Below are 18,064 nucleotides of genomic sequence, written 5' to 3' on the forward strand. Positions count from 1 at the left end.
GCGTTCGAGTGGGTGCAGTGGCAGTGGCAGCGGTGGCAGTAGTGGAGGCTGCCCCGTGGTTACTGCCACGTGTGCCACTGCGCATAAATATGCATACAAGTAATCAGCATGCCTTTTTTTTTTTGCTGGCACAGTTCACAGTTTTATTCCCGAAGGGTCAACATCCGTGGTCTGTTTTGGGGGGAGTTTAGTTGTTTATTCTATTTATTTATAAGGTCTTCTTGTTCTTCGATTTTTGAAGTTTTGGGCCAAATATTTTAAATACCAAGATATGGATTTTAAGAACTAATATCTGAGCGTTTCATGGAATGCTTTCAATTTCATTTTAGGGCAATTGTTTGAACTCCACAACTCTTGTCCCACATTTCTCTTTGGCTGGCGCAAAACACATTAATTTGTGATTGCAAATAAATGTAAAGATTTGAGTTGGCTCTGCGCTGGTTTAATTATTAAAGAGCTCCCTCCACAGGGAGCGTGTTTGTTTTTGTTTTTCAGAAATTCTGTTTGGTTTCGCATAAATCTGAATAGTAGCTGCGTTGCTGGCTCTGGAGTATTTAGGCGCTTGCAAGCCTCTGCTAATGGTTAGGGGCGCCTAGCTTATACCAGTACATACCTAATGCGCACTCACCCCTAGTTGGGGGTTGGGGCTTTAAGCCTTCTGCACAGTGAATTGTCAGGGCAACCAAAACATATGAGTATAGTCGAGCTGTGTAGTTGCGGCTAAAGCTGTAAGACCTCCAGCTGCTGCGATTACCGTCCCTTCTTCAGTGACAAGCCCTCGTTAGTTACGGCCATATGCTTTTTATGTAATGTGCAAACACACACCCACACATCCACACACTGCAGCCAACTCCAGAGGTACTACACACACACATGTGTCCGTGTCCGTGTCCTTCTCACTTTGAAGACTGTGCCCTGACTTTATGATCAATCATTCGTCTAGGCCGAATGCGGTTTCGCTGCCATGGAACTCCTCTTCAGCTCTCTGTTTGCTGCCTGACAAATCTTTATCTTTATCTTTGCCTTGACTTATTTATCCTTTTTGGCCGTTTCATTTTTATTTTGCCCGGCATTTTTATGTCATGTTTATTGATGTGTAAAAGTCATAAAGTCAAATTGAACACTTGTGCTTGGCCCCAGCCCCAGTCCCAGCCCCAGTCCCGACCCTAACACGAACCGCATCTCCATCTCCACCTCCACCTTTTCCGTTGCCTGGTTTTTGCCGTTCGGTTACGTTGATGTGAACATTTTGTTCACAGGGCTTGTTTTTTGGAATCTTATTTTATTTCATTTTAATAAAATTTGCTGCAACAGACGCTAAACTTGATGGGATTTTCGAGACTGCAGAATTTGTAGTTAACTCTGTGTTTTTTTTTTACGTTTCCTGCCTGACTGCACAAGGAAGTCGGAAAGTGACGACGCCTTTTTATAGTTTTTTGCATCAGTGGTCAAATTATTGGGCTGCTGCTTAGATAAGCAGCTGCTGGACTACTTCGAGTTCTACTTAAACGGGCTGAACAATTCTTGGGACGCGTCAACAAGTGAAATGTTCCCACTTTTGAGAGGTTTTAAAGCTTTTTGGATTACAATGATTTCTAATAAGAAACACAATTCAATGAGATAATCTTTTTATATATTTTGTTCTCTATTTATATATTTTTCAATTAAAACTTTTAGTATATTTACATTATTTTAAACATTTCACGCTGCCTTTGTCACTTTTTTTTTATCAAATATTTATAAATTATAAGTAACTCCTTTGGCAGCAGAAATAACAAAATATTTACTTATTTGCAAACTTTTTGCCTGTCTTCCTGTGCCAATGCGTGGCGTTCATGCCCTAAACTTTTTATTTTTATCTTTAAAATATAATATTATAATGGTTGTCCGACGATAAAAGTTAATCGCTTGAAATAAGAGGCCTGCTTATGTCTTTAACACGACTATAAACTGGCAATTTTTAAATTGTGTGTGAAAGAATTTTTAAGTCTCGCAGCCGCCTGTTTAATGATTCAAATTGTAATTCTAAATTATTGATTTGCAACGTTGTTAGCCATCGCTAAACGATGAATTGTTTGAACAACATTTAATGAAATTCCCATTCCCATTTCAATTTTATTCCCATTCCCCGAACTTACCTTGTGGCCCTGGTGGCATTGACTGGAGCGCCATCCTTGTACCATTGAAATTGCATGCGTGAGGAGCCCTGGGCCGTGCAGGATATGATGAACTCACTGTCCTCGCGCACGGCTGCTTGCGGTTGATTGACGCTCAGCTCCTGCAGAGAATTAAGCAGAAAGAGTGAGTGAGAGCGAGAGATAGAGAGATAGAGGTGTGGAAAAGGAGCGGGACAATGTCCAGTAATTAGACGCCTGGCAGTAACAGCATGAACTCGCTGCGCTTATGGCCAGGACTGCTATTCATTTGCTGCCGCAGCTCGTTGAGCCTGTTGCGGTTTGTTCGTTCGTTGGTCGGTTGGTCAGTTGGTGGGTTATGTTAATGCAACTTAATTGCAGACTGCCGCCTGATGAGTCCAATTGTGCACATGACCTGCACAATTAATAAATTATTATGTATTTTTCGATTTTCGCGCTGCCACATTGTTGACATATTTATGTGGAAGTCTTTTTTTATATTTCTGTCGTATTAACCCACCACTTGGCACTTGTTCGGATATTGGTTTTAAGTTGTCTCTTCCTGCACCTGTCAGCGAGCGCTGTCAATAAATTATTGGCATAATATGCAGCGGAAATGAAGAGCCACTTAGATACGCAAATGCATAACCAGGTACGAGAGCTTTTTATTCATTTTATTTATAAAAAAAAATAGCTCACATGATGAAATCAGTGATGCAGGAATGGCATTCAATTGATTGATTGATTCATCGGCCGCACACGAATGAAGTCATTAATGTTGCACAGAGTGTGAAAAAGTTAAGTGTAGAAAGCCATTTCATCAATGAAAATAACGAATATAGCTTGTTCTATATAATTATAATGCATAGTTGTAGCTTTGTAGCTAACAGTTATAACTTATCTGTCGATCGGTGTTCCCAAAAACATACTACATTTTCTACATCTTTTTAAATAATTTTTATGATATTTGAAATTAGTTTTTTCATATTAATCGAAGAGCTTACCAACAAATTCAGTGGTGGATTCTCATCAAAGTGATGGAAATTCGAGACAAGCGTAAAGTTTCCAATCCGCCCTCGTTCCACCATTCGCGTGATGGCCTCACGAATACGCTGTGAGTCGCCCTTCACGCCAAAGAAATGAAATGTTATGTCCAGACGATCGATGGTATTCGAAATCAGTTCAAGATCGCTTATTTTTGTAATGTTGAAGTTGCGCAGCACACGTGTGAGCTGAAAAAAGAAAAGCATTGTGCAACAGGAATGAGTAAAGGGTTCAAATATTTATGAAATACATTTATAGATGGCTCTGCAAATGAGGCTAATTTATAAATCGAAGAGCTGTTAAGCACACAACTGATGTCGTTGCTATGTTCTGTTCCCCAGGCGAGGGCAGGAGCACAGAATAAGAATACATTGGTTTTTATTACCCGTGTGGCTAGCTGCCTTCGCAAAACTAAAGTAAAGTTAAGTTGGGCGCCTTTGCGGCATATTTTTTGTTTGCTGGCAAACTTTTTCATCATCATTCGAAATTAATGATAATATATTCAGGTAAATAGCACCATTGAGCATTAGGCACGTATATTGTATAAAAAACAAAAATAAAGAAATTCAAACAGCCACAAAGTCACGGCTGGGATGGTACAGTTTGCAACAAAAGTCGCTCATCGGAGAGCGCTTAAACGGGCGCATTGCTTGTAACATTTTGCTGGTCTCCGGCTTATCTGACCAACTTGAAGTGAAAAGTTTCCTCCGCCAAAATTGGCTATGAAATGCAATTTTGCAACTTTCCTTCTTCTCGTGCTGTTGTTGCTTGTTGCAACAGCTCGTCTCATAATAGCTGGTTGTTCTACCTTCTTATTTAAATGATTATGGATTATGTTGAAGTCGTTTGGTGGTCGCTTCGGCCTTCTGCGGATGCTTGTTGGTCGCCCTAACTAAAAAGGTTTTCTTTTTTGTTTTGTTAAACTTTGCCAATGTTGCCTTTTGCGTTCTCGTTGCCGTCTACTAAAATATTAAAAATATTGAGCCACTTTCTTTTTATATGTCGTACAGGCTTTTGATGTCAATGGCTTGACTGCAAAATATTGTAAATATGCGCCAACAGCGCCGGAAAGATTTCCACGTTCGCTGATAAAATTTTGCAAGCCCTTGGTTTGCGTCGCTTCATTAAACACAAAGAGGGCAGCCAAGATTGCGTGTAAGCGAAATCACAATTAAAACAACAAAAGAGAGGAGGCAAGAAAACAAAGAAGCTGCTGCTACGGACATGAAATTTGAGTAAGCGTCGAGTGGAAAAATGTGTTGCATACCCAAAAGGCGTGCACAAGTGAATGACCGAACAAAATCCACAAAAATTAGAAGTGTGCGAGCAGCGCAGCGAAAAACTTTAGTGCACCAAAAAGAACCAAAATGAAAATTAAGAAAAATGTCCACCTGAGCGAAAGGTGCGCTGTGTTTAAGCACATTTTGTTAAAATGTGATATTCTTGAAATACTACGAATATTTTTGATTTTTTTTTTGTTTTTATTTTTTTTAAATAAACTTTAATTATACTTTTATTATTTACAATAACTTAAATTAAACTTATAGAAAAAATACAAATACAAAAACTAGGACTTTAGTCTTATTTAATTATTTATTCCATTTAATTATTTATACTTTATATAAAGCTATTGGCAGTTGTGTTTTGAGATGTTAGTTTAAAAATATTGTATATTAACTTTATATTCTCAAAACATATATAACTTTTTGAAGATCATGCGTAGATAAGGTAAGGTTAAAATCAATTAAGCGGTTAATTTGAAAATAATCGCAGCATAGCATAGCATAGTTGCACTTGAAGGGAAAGCCATGAAAACTATGCTAATTGGTCTAAGCCAGTCTGTGTCTAACTATATCAGTATCAGCATTTGTGGTCCATTAAATATTTGTGGTTTTGATGAATCAATTGTCAGTTCGTTTGTTTATTTTAACTCTAGTTAATAACTAGTTAGTGTGCTGACAAAAACAACCCAAGTGGACTGGTTTAGAAAGCTAAACAATGTGGGCTGCTCGTTAAATTCTGTCAATTGTTTATTTCGCTATAAATAAATTGATAGAGAACTTACATATTATTATTCGTAAAATAAGCTGACAATAAAAGCCAGTATTATATGTGAGCGAGTATATGAAACGATGGTAATTTGTAGACTATAAAAGGATAGAACAAGGTTTTGATTTCCACTGCTTCTCTCCCCTAATGACGCCAGCACATAGTGATGCAAGAAATATTCATACAAGTATGCATATAGAGAGGCTCTGCCTACGGCGATTGTTGAAGTTTATTATTAAATGTTTTGCCTATTTAAAGCTAATTTATTACTCAATGTTGATTCTGTTTTCATTCATTGCACATTATACTCGTATATATATATATATATATTTATATGTATTCTATCTACGAATGCATTACAAACACAAATCCTTGCACATATTTACTCAGAATAGGGACTACAAATTTCCAAAAACTAAACTAACTCACAAAAGTGGTCGACACTTCCAACGCCTGACTATTTTCCTGCAAAGTGGTAACACACACACACACAGATACATAGAGAGGCACACAGACATAACCAATTAGCGCCTTTAATTAACACAACATTAAAACGTGGCAGCAGAAATGAGAGGACAAGAGTGTAAAAGTAAGCCAAGCATGAAATCAAAGCTGACAACAAAAGTCGCTGTGGGAACTTAAAGACGGCACCAAGTGACCGACCGACTGGGCGTGGGTTCGGGTCTGGGATAGGGCTTGGGGTAACCGGACTGGACCGGCAAAGTTTCGAAAGCTTATTGGCCATTTTGAAGCTCTCGGGCTCTAGAAAATAGCATTGTGCGAGTATATGGAAAAAATTGTGCTGCACGAGTGCAAAACTAATGAAATTTTGTTGCTCTAATTAGTGTCTATGGGCCGGCGTCTTCAACACTCTGAACAACAGCGTGAAATTAGCGCGGCACTATCAAGAGTAAGTACAACTACGAGTACCAGCGAGGTACGAATGCTTGCAAGTGGGGGGGAAGCTCTCCATCCCTCCCCACAACTTCACTCAAGTTCTGTAAATATATAGTTACGAAATTAATCAAAAAGTGCATGGCGGGGGAAACGAATAAAAAAAAGAGAAAACAAAAATAATGGAAGTAAGAGAACAAATATTTTCGGTTAATATAAAAGAATTTTGCGTTGGCGCAAAATGGAAACTGCCAAGTGGTAGTGGGGAGAGTGAGAGAAAAAGTGCAACAGCTTCGGCCCGAGGATTCTTTACAGTTGGTGTGTGTGTTCTGGTGGTGGGGGTTGTAGGTACTTGGGTTCCTAGGGGCTGGCTGGTGGCTGTTGGTTTGTTTGTTTGTTTGCGGCTGTTGAGCAAACTGTTTCCAGTAAAAGTGGCAAATGAAATAAGCAGATTGTTTGCACAAAAGTTTCAGGCGTTTGCTCAACGGGCGCTCTTCGGGGAACTTAAATTGCCGCGCAAAAATGTAAATAGTCTAGGCCTATAGTTTGAAGTAGCTGCGCAGTCTACTCTCATAATTGAAAATGTGATGGAAACACAATTAAAAAGGAAATAGTCGCTCGAATTAAGCGAAAAGTGCACTGAACTTATCTGACAGCTGCGCAAACACATACGCACGAGTTTCAGATGCTCTTTTGCCTTCACATTCTGCCATATCTGCTTTAACAGGCAATCCACCTTCTTTTTCAGTTCATACAGACACATATTGTTCGTGTCAGCCTCTGCTACTTATATAATTTTTATCTCAACTCCGTGCTAATGGCATTTTAATTTCAAGCGAGAAATTCTGAAGTCTTCCCATTCCTCTTCTTCTTATTCTTCAATGCCCGACAGTCGAGCAAAAAAAAAGGGAGATGGGAAAAATCTGTTGCCAGCATTGAGCCACAGACGGCCAAGGAGCGGCTTCTTAGCCGCAGGATATGCGCACAGACAGTAAAATTTCGCCGATAAAGAACTTTGCCAATGAAAATATGGTAGTTAAATAATAAAGGCCAAGTGAAGTGAAGAAAGGAGAAAATCTTTTTTATTCATTTGTCTTTGTGTGTCGCTTTTAATTAAGTGATTGAAGTTGCTTGCCAGAGGAAGCGGGAAAGGTGCAATCGCTTTATAATCGTACTTGCAATACGATTGCCTGAATCAATACGAGAATTATAAAAAACCATAGCTCTTAATGTGCAGAGTTTTACTTCGTCACTTTCTTAAATTAAATTTTCGATGAGAAAGTATTTGATATTTTAGCATTTACTGATCAATAAAAAGTTGTAGTAGCTTTAACAAAAAATTAGTCTGCTTTCAATTTTATTTGCTGCTTTTTCTTTAATTATTTTTTAAATAAATGTTTGAAGTGGTGCCTTAAGATGATGATAATTTTAAATTTTCATGTATTGCAATAAGAATAAGAAGAATAAGAATAAGAATAAGAAGAATAAGAAATTTATTTTCTCGGCATTATACAAGTACTATATGTGCTTAATGTAAATGTTTTTTTTGTTTTACTTTGCATTTGTTTTGCCTAGTTCGAGCTTTAAAGCGAAAGCATTTGAAAATATTTTGCAACTTTTTGGTGGATTTTCTGTTGTTGCATGTACAGCTCTCATTCACACAACTAGTATTTCCTTTTTTGTTGCTTGTGACCGTGCGCAAAAGTTGGTCCACCTAATGAGGTCTAGTTGCAAAAAGTTAACAGTTTAGTGCGCAATTTTCGGTGAAAATGAAACCGTTTGCGATGCAAAAGGCAGACAGACAAGACAGACAGACAGACAAACAAACTGGCTGCGAAAGTAGACCAGGAATTGCACAAAGTTGCCCAAAAATATATATGCAAAAGGATTGTGTTCATGAAGTATGAACGACGACGAGCGACGGACACAAACAGGAGTGCACACATTTTTGGCGTTGACAAGTTTTGTTGCCAAAATTTTATTCTGTTGCTACTACTCAACAGCTAGCACCAGTAGAATTAAATTTAATGCGATGTAATGCAGAGTCTGTGCTTCGGGCCAAGACTTTGCTGTTTAGTAACCATTTCGGCCCACAAAAGTAGGCAACACATTTTGTAACTAAACCGGCCACTTTTCTGCCTTTCATTCACAGCTCCAAGTTTGCAGAAGTAACAGCAACAATAGCCACCTAGCAACAGCAACAACAACAACAACAACAACAACAAAAACATCAACAGCTACTACAGCATCACGAGCTAGAAAATGCCAGGCGTTGTCTTTTTAATCGTCGTGCCAACGGCAAATTTTGAACGTGAACTTATTTACGGTAAGCATTTTAGGTCTATACACATTCACACAACAACAAAAGCAACAACAGAAACAAATTCAATTCATCGTCTATTAAAATGTGCGCCTAATTATATACAACCATAGAATTTGTTGCAATTTTAAGCCCCCCAGTTACTCTCAGCCTTTCTCCCTCTTTTTGTCTATCTGTCTGTCCATTTGTTTTTCCGCATTTTCGTGCTTGGCACACATCTAGGCCTTTTACATATCCGTGTTTGAACGTATATAGTGTATATTTATACATATGTAGCCATCATCTACACAGCGAGAATGTGGACTGAAATCAAATACTCAGCAAGAACTTTTAGCCCAACTGATTTAATAAAAAGAAAATAAATAAAATGTCAATACCTGTCGGTCAAAAGGATAACAGGAGGGCAAACAAATACCTTTTAGGACGTTGTACAATTTTCTTAAGGATGCTTTACATTGCTGAAGCGAAACATATCGTTATTGAAAATTGTACCTATTTTTACAGCATAATGTGGGCCCAAAAATAACAACAGCTATTCAAATTATTAATAATTTAATAATATTTATATTATTAATAATATTTAATTAGAACTTTGCAAAATTTTATTCTTTTCTCTCTGTATACATAAAGGTTCTATATAAGGTACTGGCTGAATCATTTTTACATAAACATGTCTTTTAAGTGAAAAGTGTACACTTTTTGTGTTTTTTGTGTAGCGATAATATAAAATAATCAGTGAAAAATCGTCAGTCTATATTTCTGCAATGTGCGTTAGCAAATTAAATATTTCATGTACAAGTATCTCAGAAAAAGGTTGAGTGAATATTTTCATTCTTACTTTCCCTACCATTTTAAATAAGTTAAATTATTTTAATTAGTTCAATGGACTTTTTAAAGTAAATATTTAGTTGGTGATGCTGCCTTCGTGTAAAAAAGCCTCAGAAAACCATTATGTTTATTATGTGTCTATCTATTTGGGTCAATATTTCTATACGAAATAAAGCTTCCCAGTGTTTACTGTGACCTCAGAGTTGATTCTTGATTTAACATTTTATAAAATTAATAATTATAATTCCTTTAAAAAGAATCACAGTTCTTTGTTTCTTTAACAATTTTTATCATTTATATTTATCTTAGTGTACATACTGAGAAAAAACCAAAGAAACAAACTAAACTAACTAAACTTGTATATTTTATATAATCATTTCTCATTAACCCCATGACCCTAACTGAAAACCAATCAGTAAACAACACTAACCTCATATTAATATGTTTTTTCATATGTTTTTTTTTAAATCCTCAAATTTACATACAAAATTAGTTATAGGCCCTGGAAGCCATTGCTAATACAACGGCTTCTGTCAATTTAAAGATTTTAATCTTAAGCTAGCATTACACATATATAAATAAATACAAATAATATAGTTTGTATAATCCGTTTTTCTTCCAGTGTATACATTTATAGGAATTTGTGTCTACCTGCATGACTATGTGTGTGTGTGTGTGAGCTTGCGCGCGCTTAACTGTGTAATTATGTTGTTTAGTGGCGTTATTAATTATTTTATGACATCGTAAAACTGTTTTTGCGCCTAAAAGCATGCCATGAATGTTGCATGAGCACATGTACACGTATACACACACGCATACACACACATGCATGCAATCTGTGGCTTGATGTTATTGTTGTTGTTATTTCTTTCGTCAGCCTTGTATTCAACTTTTTTTTGCGGTGCTTTTTTCGTGTATTTTATGTAACCAAAAGCTGGCAAATTGTGTGTGCGGCTGTTTAAAGAGCTTTTCGTTGGAAAATTTGCAAAAAAAAGGAGGAAAAAATAGAAGACAAACATACTCTGCTGTCTAAATATTGAATATTAAATTTTAATTAGCTGCAAAGAGTGAGTTTCTATGTGGAGGTAGAGGATGCAGGATGTGTGTTTGTGTGTGTGATGTTAAAATTGTGGGCTATGGCTATCAGCTTGTCGGCTCGTGCAGGAAATGGCGAAAAGGTAACGGGTCGAGCTTCTCCAGCGAGAGCAAAAGTTGTCATACTAACTAATGAAATTTGTCATTATTTAATTAATGCGAACAGTTAAGTGGAGTGGGGAGCCTCAACTGAGCCCAATTAGTCGGGATTAGGTGTGATTAAGGCGAGTCACTGAGAGTGAGGATGTGCTGGAGAGGATACAACATTTTAGGCGGAAGCTTTGTTATTAATTCAAAATATTTACATTTTCCCCAAAAAGGGATCATTCTACAGGTGAATTAAATTAAAAATTCGAGCTTAACGGGTGAAAAATTGTCATTGGGTGCTATTAATAGACTCGGTTCAATTAACTCGACTGCTGCTTACAAAATTGATAATAACTACTAAACATAAATTAGCACGGCTGGCATACAAGTATTGTCTTTAAAGTTTGAGTTGAGACTGGTTGGAGGAGTGCTAGTTTGAAGGATAGCAAAGAGGTCAATTATTATAGCTTGCTTACAAGTTAACTTTATATCTAAGACACATAATATGCCGTGGTAGACTTCCCCAAAGTATATAATCTTGATTTATCTGCTTTTGTCCATCGAGGCTTTTTTCTGTGCGAAGTAGAAAACAAAGGACTTAAACTTTGTTTTAATCTGGGCGCTTTAATTTTTTTCCATTTTCGGAAATGCTTATAGTTTGTCGAATATTTCTTGCAACAAGCATTACTGACATACAAGACTTTTTATACAGCATTTATTTTTATGTCTCAGCTTGAAAAAAATTAAGCGCAAGGCTATAATTTATCATAATCAAAGCCTCAAAAAAATGTGAGTGCAATAAAAACACATAAAATGCAATAACTTATGAAACAAAAAGAGAAAAAAAATAAAAGATATATACTCGTATAGAGCAGCTTATCGGCGTGCGCATGCCGATTATTAATCAAATATTTATTTAAATAGCGCCGAGAAACACACAAAAAAGGCAGCAACGAAAATAATCATTAATTTTGTTTGTCACCAAGGCAGCATGTTGAAGCCAAGGCTCTCGATAATAGCGGACTGTGGCAGCAAAATGAAGGCAAAATAAATGTTGTTCTAGTCAGCAAGCAGCATAAATAAATCACTTTCGCTTGCACAGAGCGGCCTTGACAACAAACAGCAGTGTAAAGTAGATACAACTTGTTTTTGGCCAAAAAGAGGATCCCATGCAATTGAAGCATCATCAGCATGCTGCGTGTGGCGTGATGGCGAGGTGAGGTGCGAGGCATAAATCACGGACCACAAGCTGAGAGTCATGTGTGCTTTCTAGCTATGGGAACGCAAACCAAACTGCTGTGGTATAGGACATGAGAACCTTTAAGAGAATTGAAATTACGTACATTGCCTTCCAACCGAATAGGTTCAATTAAATATAACGATTAATTTTTAATTATTCATTGTCTATTTATAAATTTGAAATTTCTAAAAAACTGATCCGCTTCGTTTGCATATACATATATCAGTTATAGCATATATATGTATATATCTGCATACTAATAAGCTTTACCAATTACAAAAACGATTAAATAATTTTTTGTTGTTTTAAATGTTATGCTGAGGCTTTTATAAAAAGTATGTTAACAATTGGTCAATCGAATTTTCCTTTAAAATAAAAGGTTCAAGGTAATTTTTAGTAATTAAGGATAAAATTTGTCTGCTTACAAATTTGAAATTTCTAAACAACTTATTCCGTTCGTTTGCATATATATGAGATCTAGCTTATATATATACAAGTACATATCTATATACTAATGAGCTTTACCAATTTAAATTTTTTGTTTTGTTTTGTTTTAAATGTTAGGCTTGTATAAAAATTATGTTTGCAATGGATAAATCGAATTTTTCTTTAAGATAATACATTTTGGAGCATTTTTAGTACAAAAGAATAAAAGTTAATTTCCTCTTTACGTTTCTATTTTAATTTTAGAAATATTAAATTAAAATTTATTTGGAAATGTCAATTAATTGTCAGGCATTGTCTTTTCTTTCAAATAGTTGCACTCTCAATATGTATTGACAAAGCGGTGCAATGTTGAACCTATTTAGTTGAGCTGCAGTGTATATGTATAGTTAAATATTATGGAAGGCAGGCAGTGGCAATTGAAGAGAGAACTCAAAGAACTTGCCAAGCTTGCTTTGGTACGTGCAACAAGAGTTGAATATGGCCAAAACAACACACACACACACACACACATACATACGCATAAGTGGGCTACTTGGTAACCTTTGCTGTGCGCCTTTCTCAAACCACACTTAAGCACATTTAAGCTTTCTTTTGGCATTTGTCAATGTACTGGGATTTATATAACATTTCGATGTCTGGCAGTCGGCAAACAAGCTCTTCACTCAGTTTTCTGCTATATATAGCATTATATAGACAGCTAGACATATGCTTGTTTAACCCGTGTCCGTGTCCATGTCCGCGTCTATTTCTATCTGCAAATGTCTGCCCATTATTTGTTTGCCGACATTTATAATGTTGTGATCCTTTTAATGTGGTTTCCAAGTGTGTTCTAGGCTTTAATTTCACTGTGGGCTGGACTTTTGTGTGTGTCTATGCGTGTTTGGCAAAAGCATTACATTTTCTATCAATCACTGTAAAGTACCTTAATTCGTGCATTACATTATTAATCTAATTTGTTTAATTTGCTGAGCGCCAGCCGTAAATAAGCCAACATTTTCACTAAAAATTAGCATGCAAGCAAATATTTATTAAATGCTTTATTGCTGATTGCCAAACAAATATTAATTTAAATTAAATGTTATTTGAAGAAGGACGTTGCTTTAACAAAGTGTATAATTTCAGTATTATATGAAATTAAAAAATGCTTTTTTAATTAATAGTTAATTAAAATTAAATACTATAAAATAATACAAATTCATAATTAAAATAAACGAAAAAAATTATTTAAAATAAATAAATAAATTAAAATAGGAAAAACTAAATTAAACAGCAAACATATCACGATTAATTAATATTAATAAATAAAAACTAAACAAATGGAAAACTAAAATGAAGCTAAACTTGTTTGAAATTAACAAATGAATAAACCATAAAATACATTTTTAAAATCCATCAATAAAGAGCGTTTAAGACAATTTTTAATAATTATGATTAGTTAATTATTAATATAAATAAATAAAAATTAAAATAGAAAAAACTGAATTAAACAGCACATATATTATGATCAATTAATGTTAAAAAATAAAATAATAAATAAATAAAAAGTAAAAATAAAAAATGAGAAACTAAAATAAAACTAAATGAAATTTCAAACAAAATTAATAACAAATGAATAAACCATAAAATAAATTTTGAAAATCCGTCAATTAAGAGCGTTTAGACAATTTTATAATGTTTATATATATTTTACATAAAATAGCTCGAATAAAAACAAAAAAGTTTTTATGGTTTAAGATAAACAAGGGCTTGTAGCTTTAAGTAAACACACTTTTAGTTTGCGGAACATATTTTATTTATTCATTTATTTAAGAGTAAATGAAAAGTGTTCCCAGTGTGTTACATTTTAGAGAATTGCTTTAGAAATTGTCGCTGCTTCTTTATTTACTTGCAGGCACTTCAAATAATGTGATAACCGAAGTAGTTGCCGGCACCGGCGCTGTTGGTCAGTCGCAGCCCCGGATGGGCATTGGTGGCACCGGAGGTGGCAATAATAATCTGAACATCAATCTTCCGGAAAATAACAACGCAGTACTACGACTCGAAGTTGAATTACGTGACAAGAATGTGCCCAAGTATCGACGGGGTGTGGGTGCTGGACGGGCAGGTGGCGGTGGTGCCGGCGCTGGCCCTGGACGTGGCGGGCCAGGTGGCGGCAGGCGAGGCGGCGGTGCTGGCGGCACAGCAGGTGCTGGAGGTGTTGGAGGTGTTGCCGGCACAACGGCCGTCTCACTGGACAAACGCAATTTGGTAGTGCCGCTGGAGAAGGTGAGTGGCGTTTGTCACGCCAAACGTATGGTATAATCCTGGCCCTGCTCCTTTCCCCCTCCCACGCCCAAAAAAACAAGCACCACTTCAGGTTGTTTGGTGCACTTAACAGCAACGAAACGTGACTCAAGCACTGGCCATACTTTTGTGTGAGCTTTGCGGCTGCTTGGCTTAATACTCGGTCTAAAATAGCCCACAAATTGTGTTAACTTAGTGAGTGTCATTTGATATTGATTAATGGCATGCCAGATGGAATTTAAAATGTACAATACGTATGACATCAACTGTTATGCTGTGGATATTAGAAATCGATAGCAATTCCTAATAAAACAGCGAATATTCGTTTACACATAAATTCTAGATATTTCATTTCTTGAATTGGCAGTCATCTGACAAAAAAGTATTCTACAAGTAGTTGCTATAAAACGTTGGTATACTTGTATTTTACTAAACTATAATATATATGTATCTCTCTTGTGCGTCAGATACTTGAAAAACAGAAAATCCACAAACAATTCCTGGTTTTCATACTGATAGGCTTTGTCGAATATATTTTCCTTCCTTCCCGCCGGATTTGCTAATGTGAGATGGTCTTTTAGCCATGCAACTATACTTAGCTAACTATTTGAGGTATGGGTTTGCTTTAAAATAGTTTGTTTATGGTTCGTCCATTTTTTCGAATGCTATAGTATTTAATAGCTCAGATCAATATGTTTAGTTATTGGTTAAACACGTTTACATATTGTAACACCCCCCATGAAGTGAAGACATGGCAGCACCACTTAAAATTTTGTAATAGAGTATTAGACAATTCACTATATATTTACTCACAAACCCAAATCCTGCAACTGCAAATATATTGCAATTCATGATTTGAAATGATATTCTGCATTCGTGTGCGCATAAACGCGGAAACAATTGATAGACAAATGAGAGTTGAATTCGGGCTATATATGTAGAAGCATCAGAGTTGAGGTGAAATGCTATTCTTTGAATGACGTGTGTGCGTTACCTTTCTGTGCTCTTTTCTATTTTTATAAGTGTCTGCCAACATAATTCATTTTATGGCGGCAGTCGTTCCTAATTGGGGTCTTCTATTTGACTTTCCACAATTATATTTTCTCTCAGCGCTAATTGGTGCCGATTTCGGCACTTGTCTAGGATATGTTCAACATGTTTGCTTGTTATGTAAGACGAGTATTTTGCTTGTGCAAGTGTAAAAAGTGCAATATTCCTGAGTTCTAATCAAATGGTTTTTCTTGGAATTTTCAATGAAGACTTCTCTTGAAATATTCAAGAGTTCCACTAATTGGAAGCTCTGGTTGAGGTGTGAATTGGAGAATTGTTGGATTTATTTATCAAATAATGATTTATCTTCTCTGCATAGCTTAAATAAATTGGCATATGCATTCAAAAACTTGGAACTCTTTTAGTGCTTAAATCGTTTAGTTTTGTAATTTTTTATTAGAGAAAATAAGCATTCAAATCTTCCCTTTTGATTATTACTTTTGCCGCATAAATATTTAAACTAATATTAATATTGTTAAGATTGTAAAGGATTGGAAAAGTTGAAATGATTTAGTTTCTACTCTAAGAACGCTCAATGCATCACAGAAATTTGTTCACAATGATGATACAAAAGCTAAATTTCAATAGAAATTGTCCAAATTTACATTCAACAATTATTCCATCAATTGATTTGATTTATATACTTTAGTTGGACCTAGCTTATAAGCAGATGCTATATGTATATATATAAAAAAAGAAGATTTAGCTTTTCCGACTAACTTAGCTAGACTAGATTTAGCAGTCGAGGCTCTTCAGCTGTTGCAGTTGAAGCGTCAAGAAAAGATAGTCGAATTATGCTGCAGTTGGCGACGCGAACGCGATTTTACTGCCAAAGAGTCCAAATCCTATAATCCTTTATCTGTACCCACAAAGAAATTAACATTTTACAAAGTATTTTTGCACCTAACTACGTATTCTCTGAAGGTACATATCTTTTTACTTGGAATTTTCATTTTTAATTTGTAGTTTACAAAAGTATTCAATTATTATTGCATGCCAAAATTAATTTCTCTTGCTCACAATATTCATATTTCACTTGAAGTGGTTGTTTGCTTAAAACGAGTTTTTGTCAAACGTTCAAATTGGCAAACAACAACAAAGGTTGAAGCTCAGGGCTCAGTTCAAGTGTAAAAGTTAACAACAATTTTTGGCTTACATTTCAGACATCAGTGCAGCGTTCGCTTTTGATGTGAATAGAATTTATTTGATGGAAAAGTGTGTAAAGTGTTTCTCAGCTAAATGCTAAATGCTGAGGTACTCTTTCATAATCCACTCCAGAAGCAGAAGGGCGTGCAGTCTGCATAGTTTCAACACTTTGTTAAGTTTCCCATTTTCGGCTGAAGAATGCTTTTATTTGTTTGTTGCTTTCTTATCGAGTTGGGTGTCGGTCTTTGCAGGTACTTGAAGAGTTACTTGTCAAGCTTGAAATCGAGCACGTTACTTGGACAACAAGTAAAAAAGGATATTTTCATCACGTCGTTTTTCCACTGCAAGCCGGCGAGCCCTGTGAGACAACATTACACTGTCTAACAGAGTTGGGCATTGGTACTAAATTGAATTCCAGTGTCAGGTAAGTTGAGACATTGAGCGAGCGCCAAACGGCTGGGCATTGGGGCGTGTGCAACGTGCCAGGAAAGTCAAGTAGTCTGTCCGTCCGTCCGTCCGTCCGTCCGGCAATCAAGTTTGCAGGCAGACTGCCTGTTCACAAACTGCAGACCCACTCAATGCCATGCAACAGCTGTTCGACGACAACGGCGACGTAGCTTTTAATAAAAAATGCAGCCAGGACTTAAGCCAAAGCTGCCGGCCAGTTGCTCGAACTTAGCGACTGCGGCTTGGCAACTTAGCCAGCAGGTGACCGACTGGGCAAGTTCATATTTTGATTGCGAGTAGGCGGAAATGGAAGTGAAAAATAAGAAAAGCAGAGCTACCAATACCTCCCCCGGGAATAGGTCTGGGAGTGCGTATTGATTTTGCCAGCAGAGCCCGGACGGTTCAAATTGCATATTGAACGCTATTGCAGTATTTAAGAGAATGGCACGTGAGTTGAGAATAAGAGGCAGCTAAACTAAAATTTGAATTCAGGCAGCTGGCACAGTTGACAGGACCTAAGAAACGATAGAGGGACGATGCACGGAATAGCTAAAAAGTGGAGTATAAGAGAAGAAAAGATACAGTTTTCTAAATAGTTCTAAATAGTGAAACAGTTTTTAAGAGAATATACAATTCCGTTTCTAAAAAAAGACTCATTTAATCAACAGAAACCAAGTCAGTACAGTTTACTCAGAAAAAGCAGTAAAGGTGAAAAAGCGATTCTTTATGAAGATACTAATGCCTAAAATAATTGAATACTGAAGTGATATTTTAATCAGAAAGAGAAGTTTGGTGAGTTTTAGTTTGAAATATTTTAAATTTTTAACTCCACTTTTATTGAAAAGGAATGAATTAAACTTTTTATGCATTATATTTTTAAATCAACATTTGAAAAGAGTTACATATCTTTGCCCCATTCAGCTATAATTTATCTATTTTTATTCAAAAGAAACCCATAACAAAGACTAAATATTTTCAAGTTTTCAAAAATACAAGACT

The 18,064-nt window shown here is 36.0% G+C and overlaps 2 protein-coding genes across 2 annotated transcripts in view; one reads left to right on the top strand and one right to left on the bottom strand.

The window, feature by feature from the left end:
- The window catches only part of LOC115626071, a 130,095-nt gene that overhangs the window by 52,080 nt on the left and 59,951 nt on the right, over window positions 1-18,064 (bottom strand). The window contains exons 6-7 of the mRNA XM_030521323.1: window positions 3,140-3,367; window positions 2,139-2,278 (exon numbers count right to left, since the gene is read on the bottom strand). Coding sequence (XP_030377183.1) covers window positions 2,139-2,278; window positions 3,140-3,367 — 368 coding nt within the window. The remainder of the gene's footprint in view (window positions 1-2,138; window positions 2,279-3,139; window positions 3,368-18,064) is intronic.
- Window positions 8,302-18,064, top strand: part of LOC115625666 — a 41,397-nt gene continuing 31,634 nt past the window's right edge. Inside the window, exons 1-3 of the mRNA XM_030520802.1 lie at window positions 8,302-8,448; window positions 14,031-14,404; window positions 16,870-17,042. Of these exons, the coding sequence (XP_030376662.1) occupies window positions 8,385-8,448; window positions 14,031-14,404; window positions 16,870-17,042 (611 nt within the window). The 5' untranslated portion in view covers window positions 8,302-8,384. The remainder of the gene's footprint in view (window positions 8,449-14,030; window positions 14,405-16,869; window positions 17,043-18,064) is intronic.

Source organism: Scaptodrosophila lebanonensis, unplaced genomic scaffold (genome assembly GCF_003285725.1).
Source record: "Scaptodrosophila lebanonensis strain 11010-0011.00,11010-0021.00 unplaced genomic scaffold, SlebRS2 tig00000080-arrow-pilon, whole genome shotgun sequence".
Lineage (NCBI taxonomy): Eukaryota > Metazoa > Arthropoda > Insecta > Diptera > Drosophilidae > Scaptodrosophila > Scaptodrosophila lebanonensis.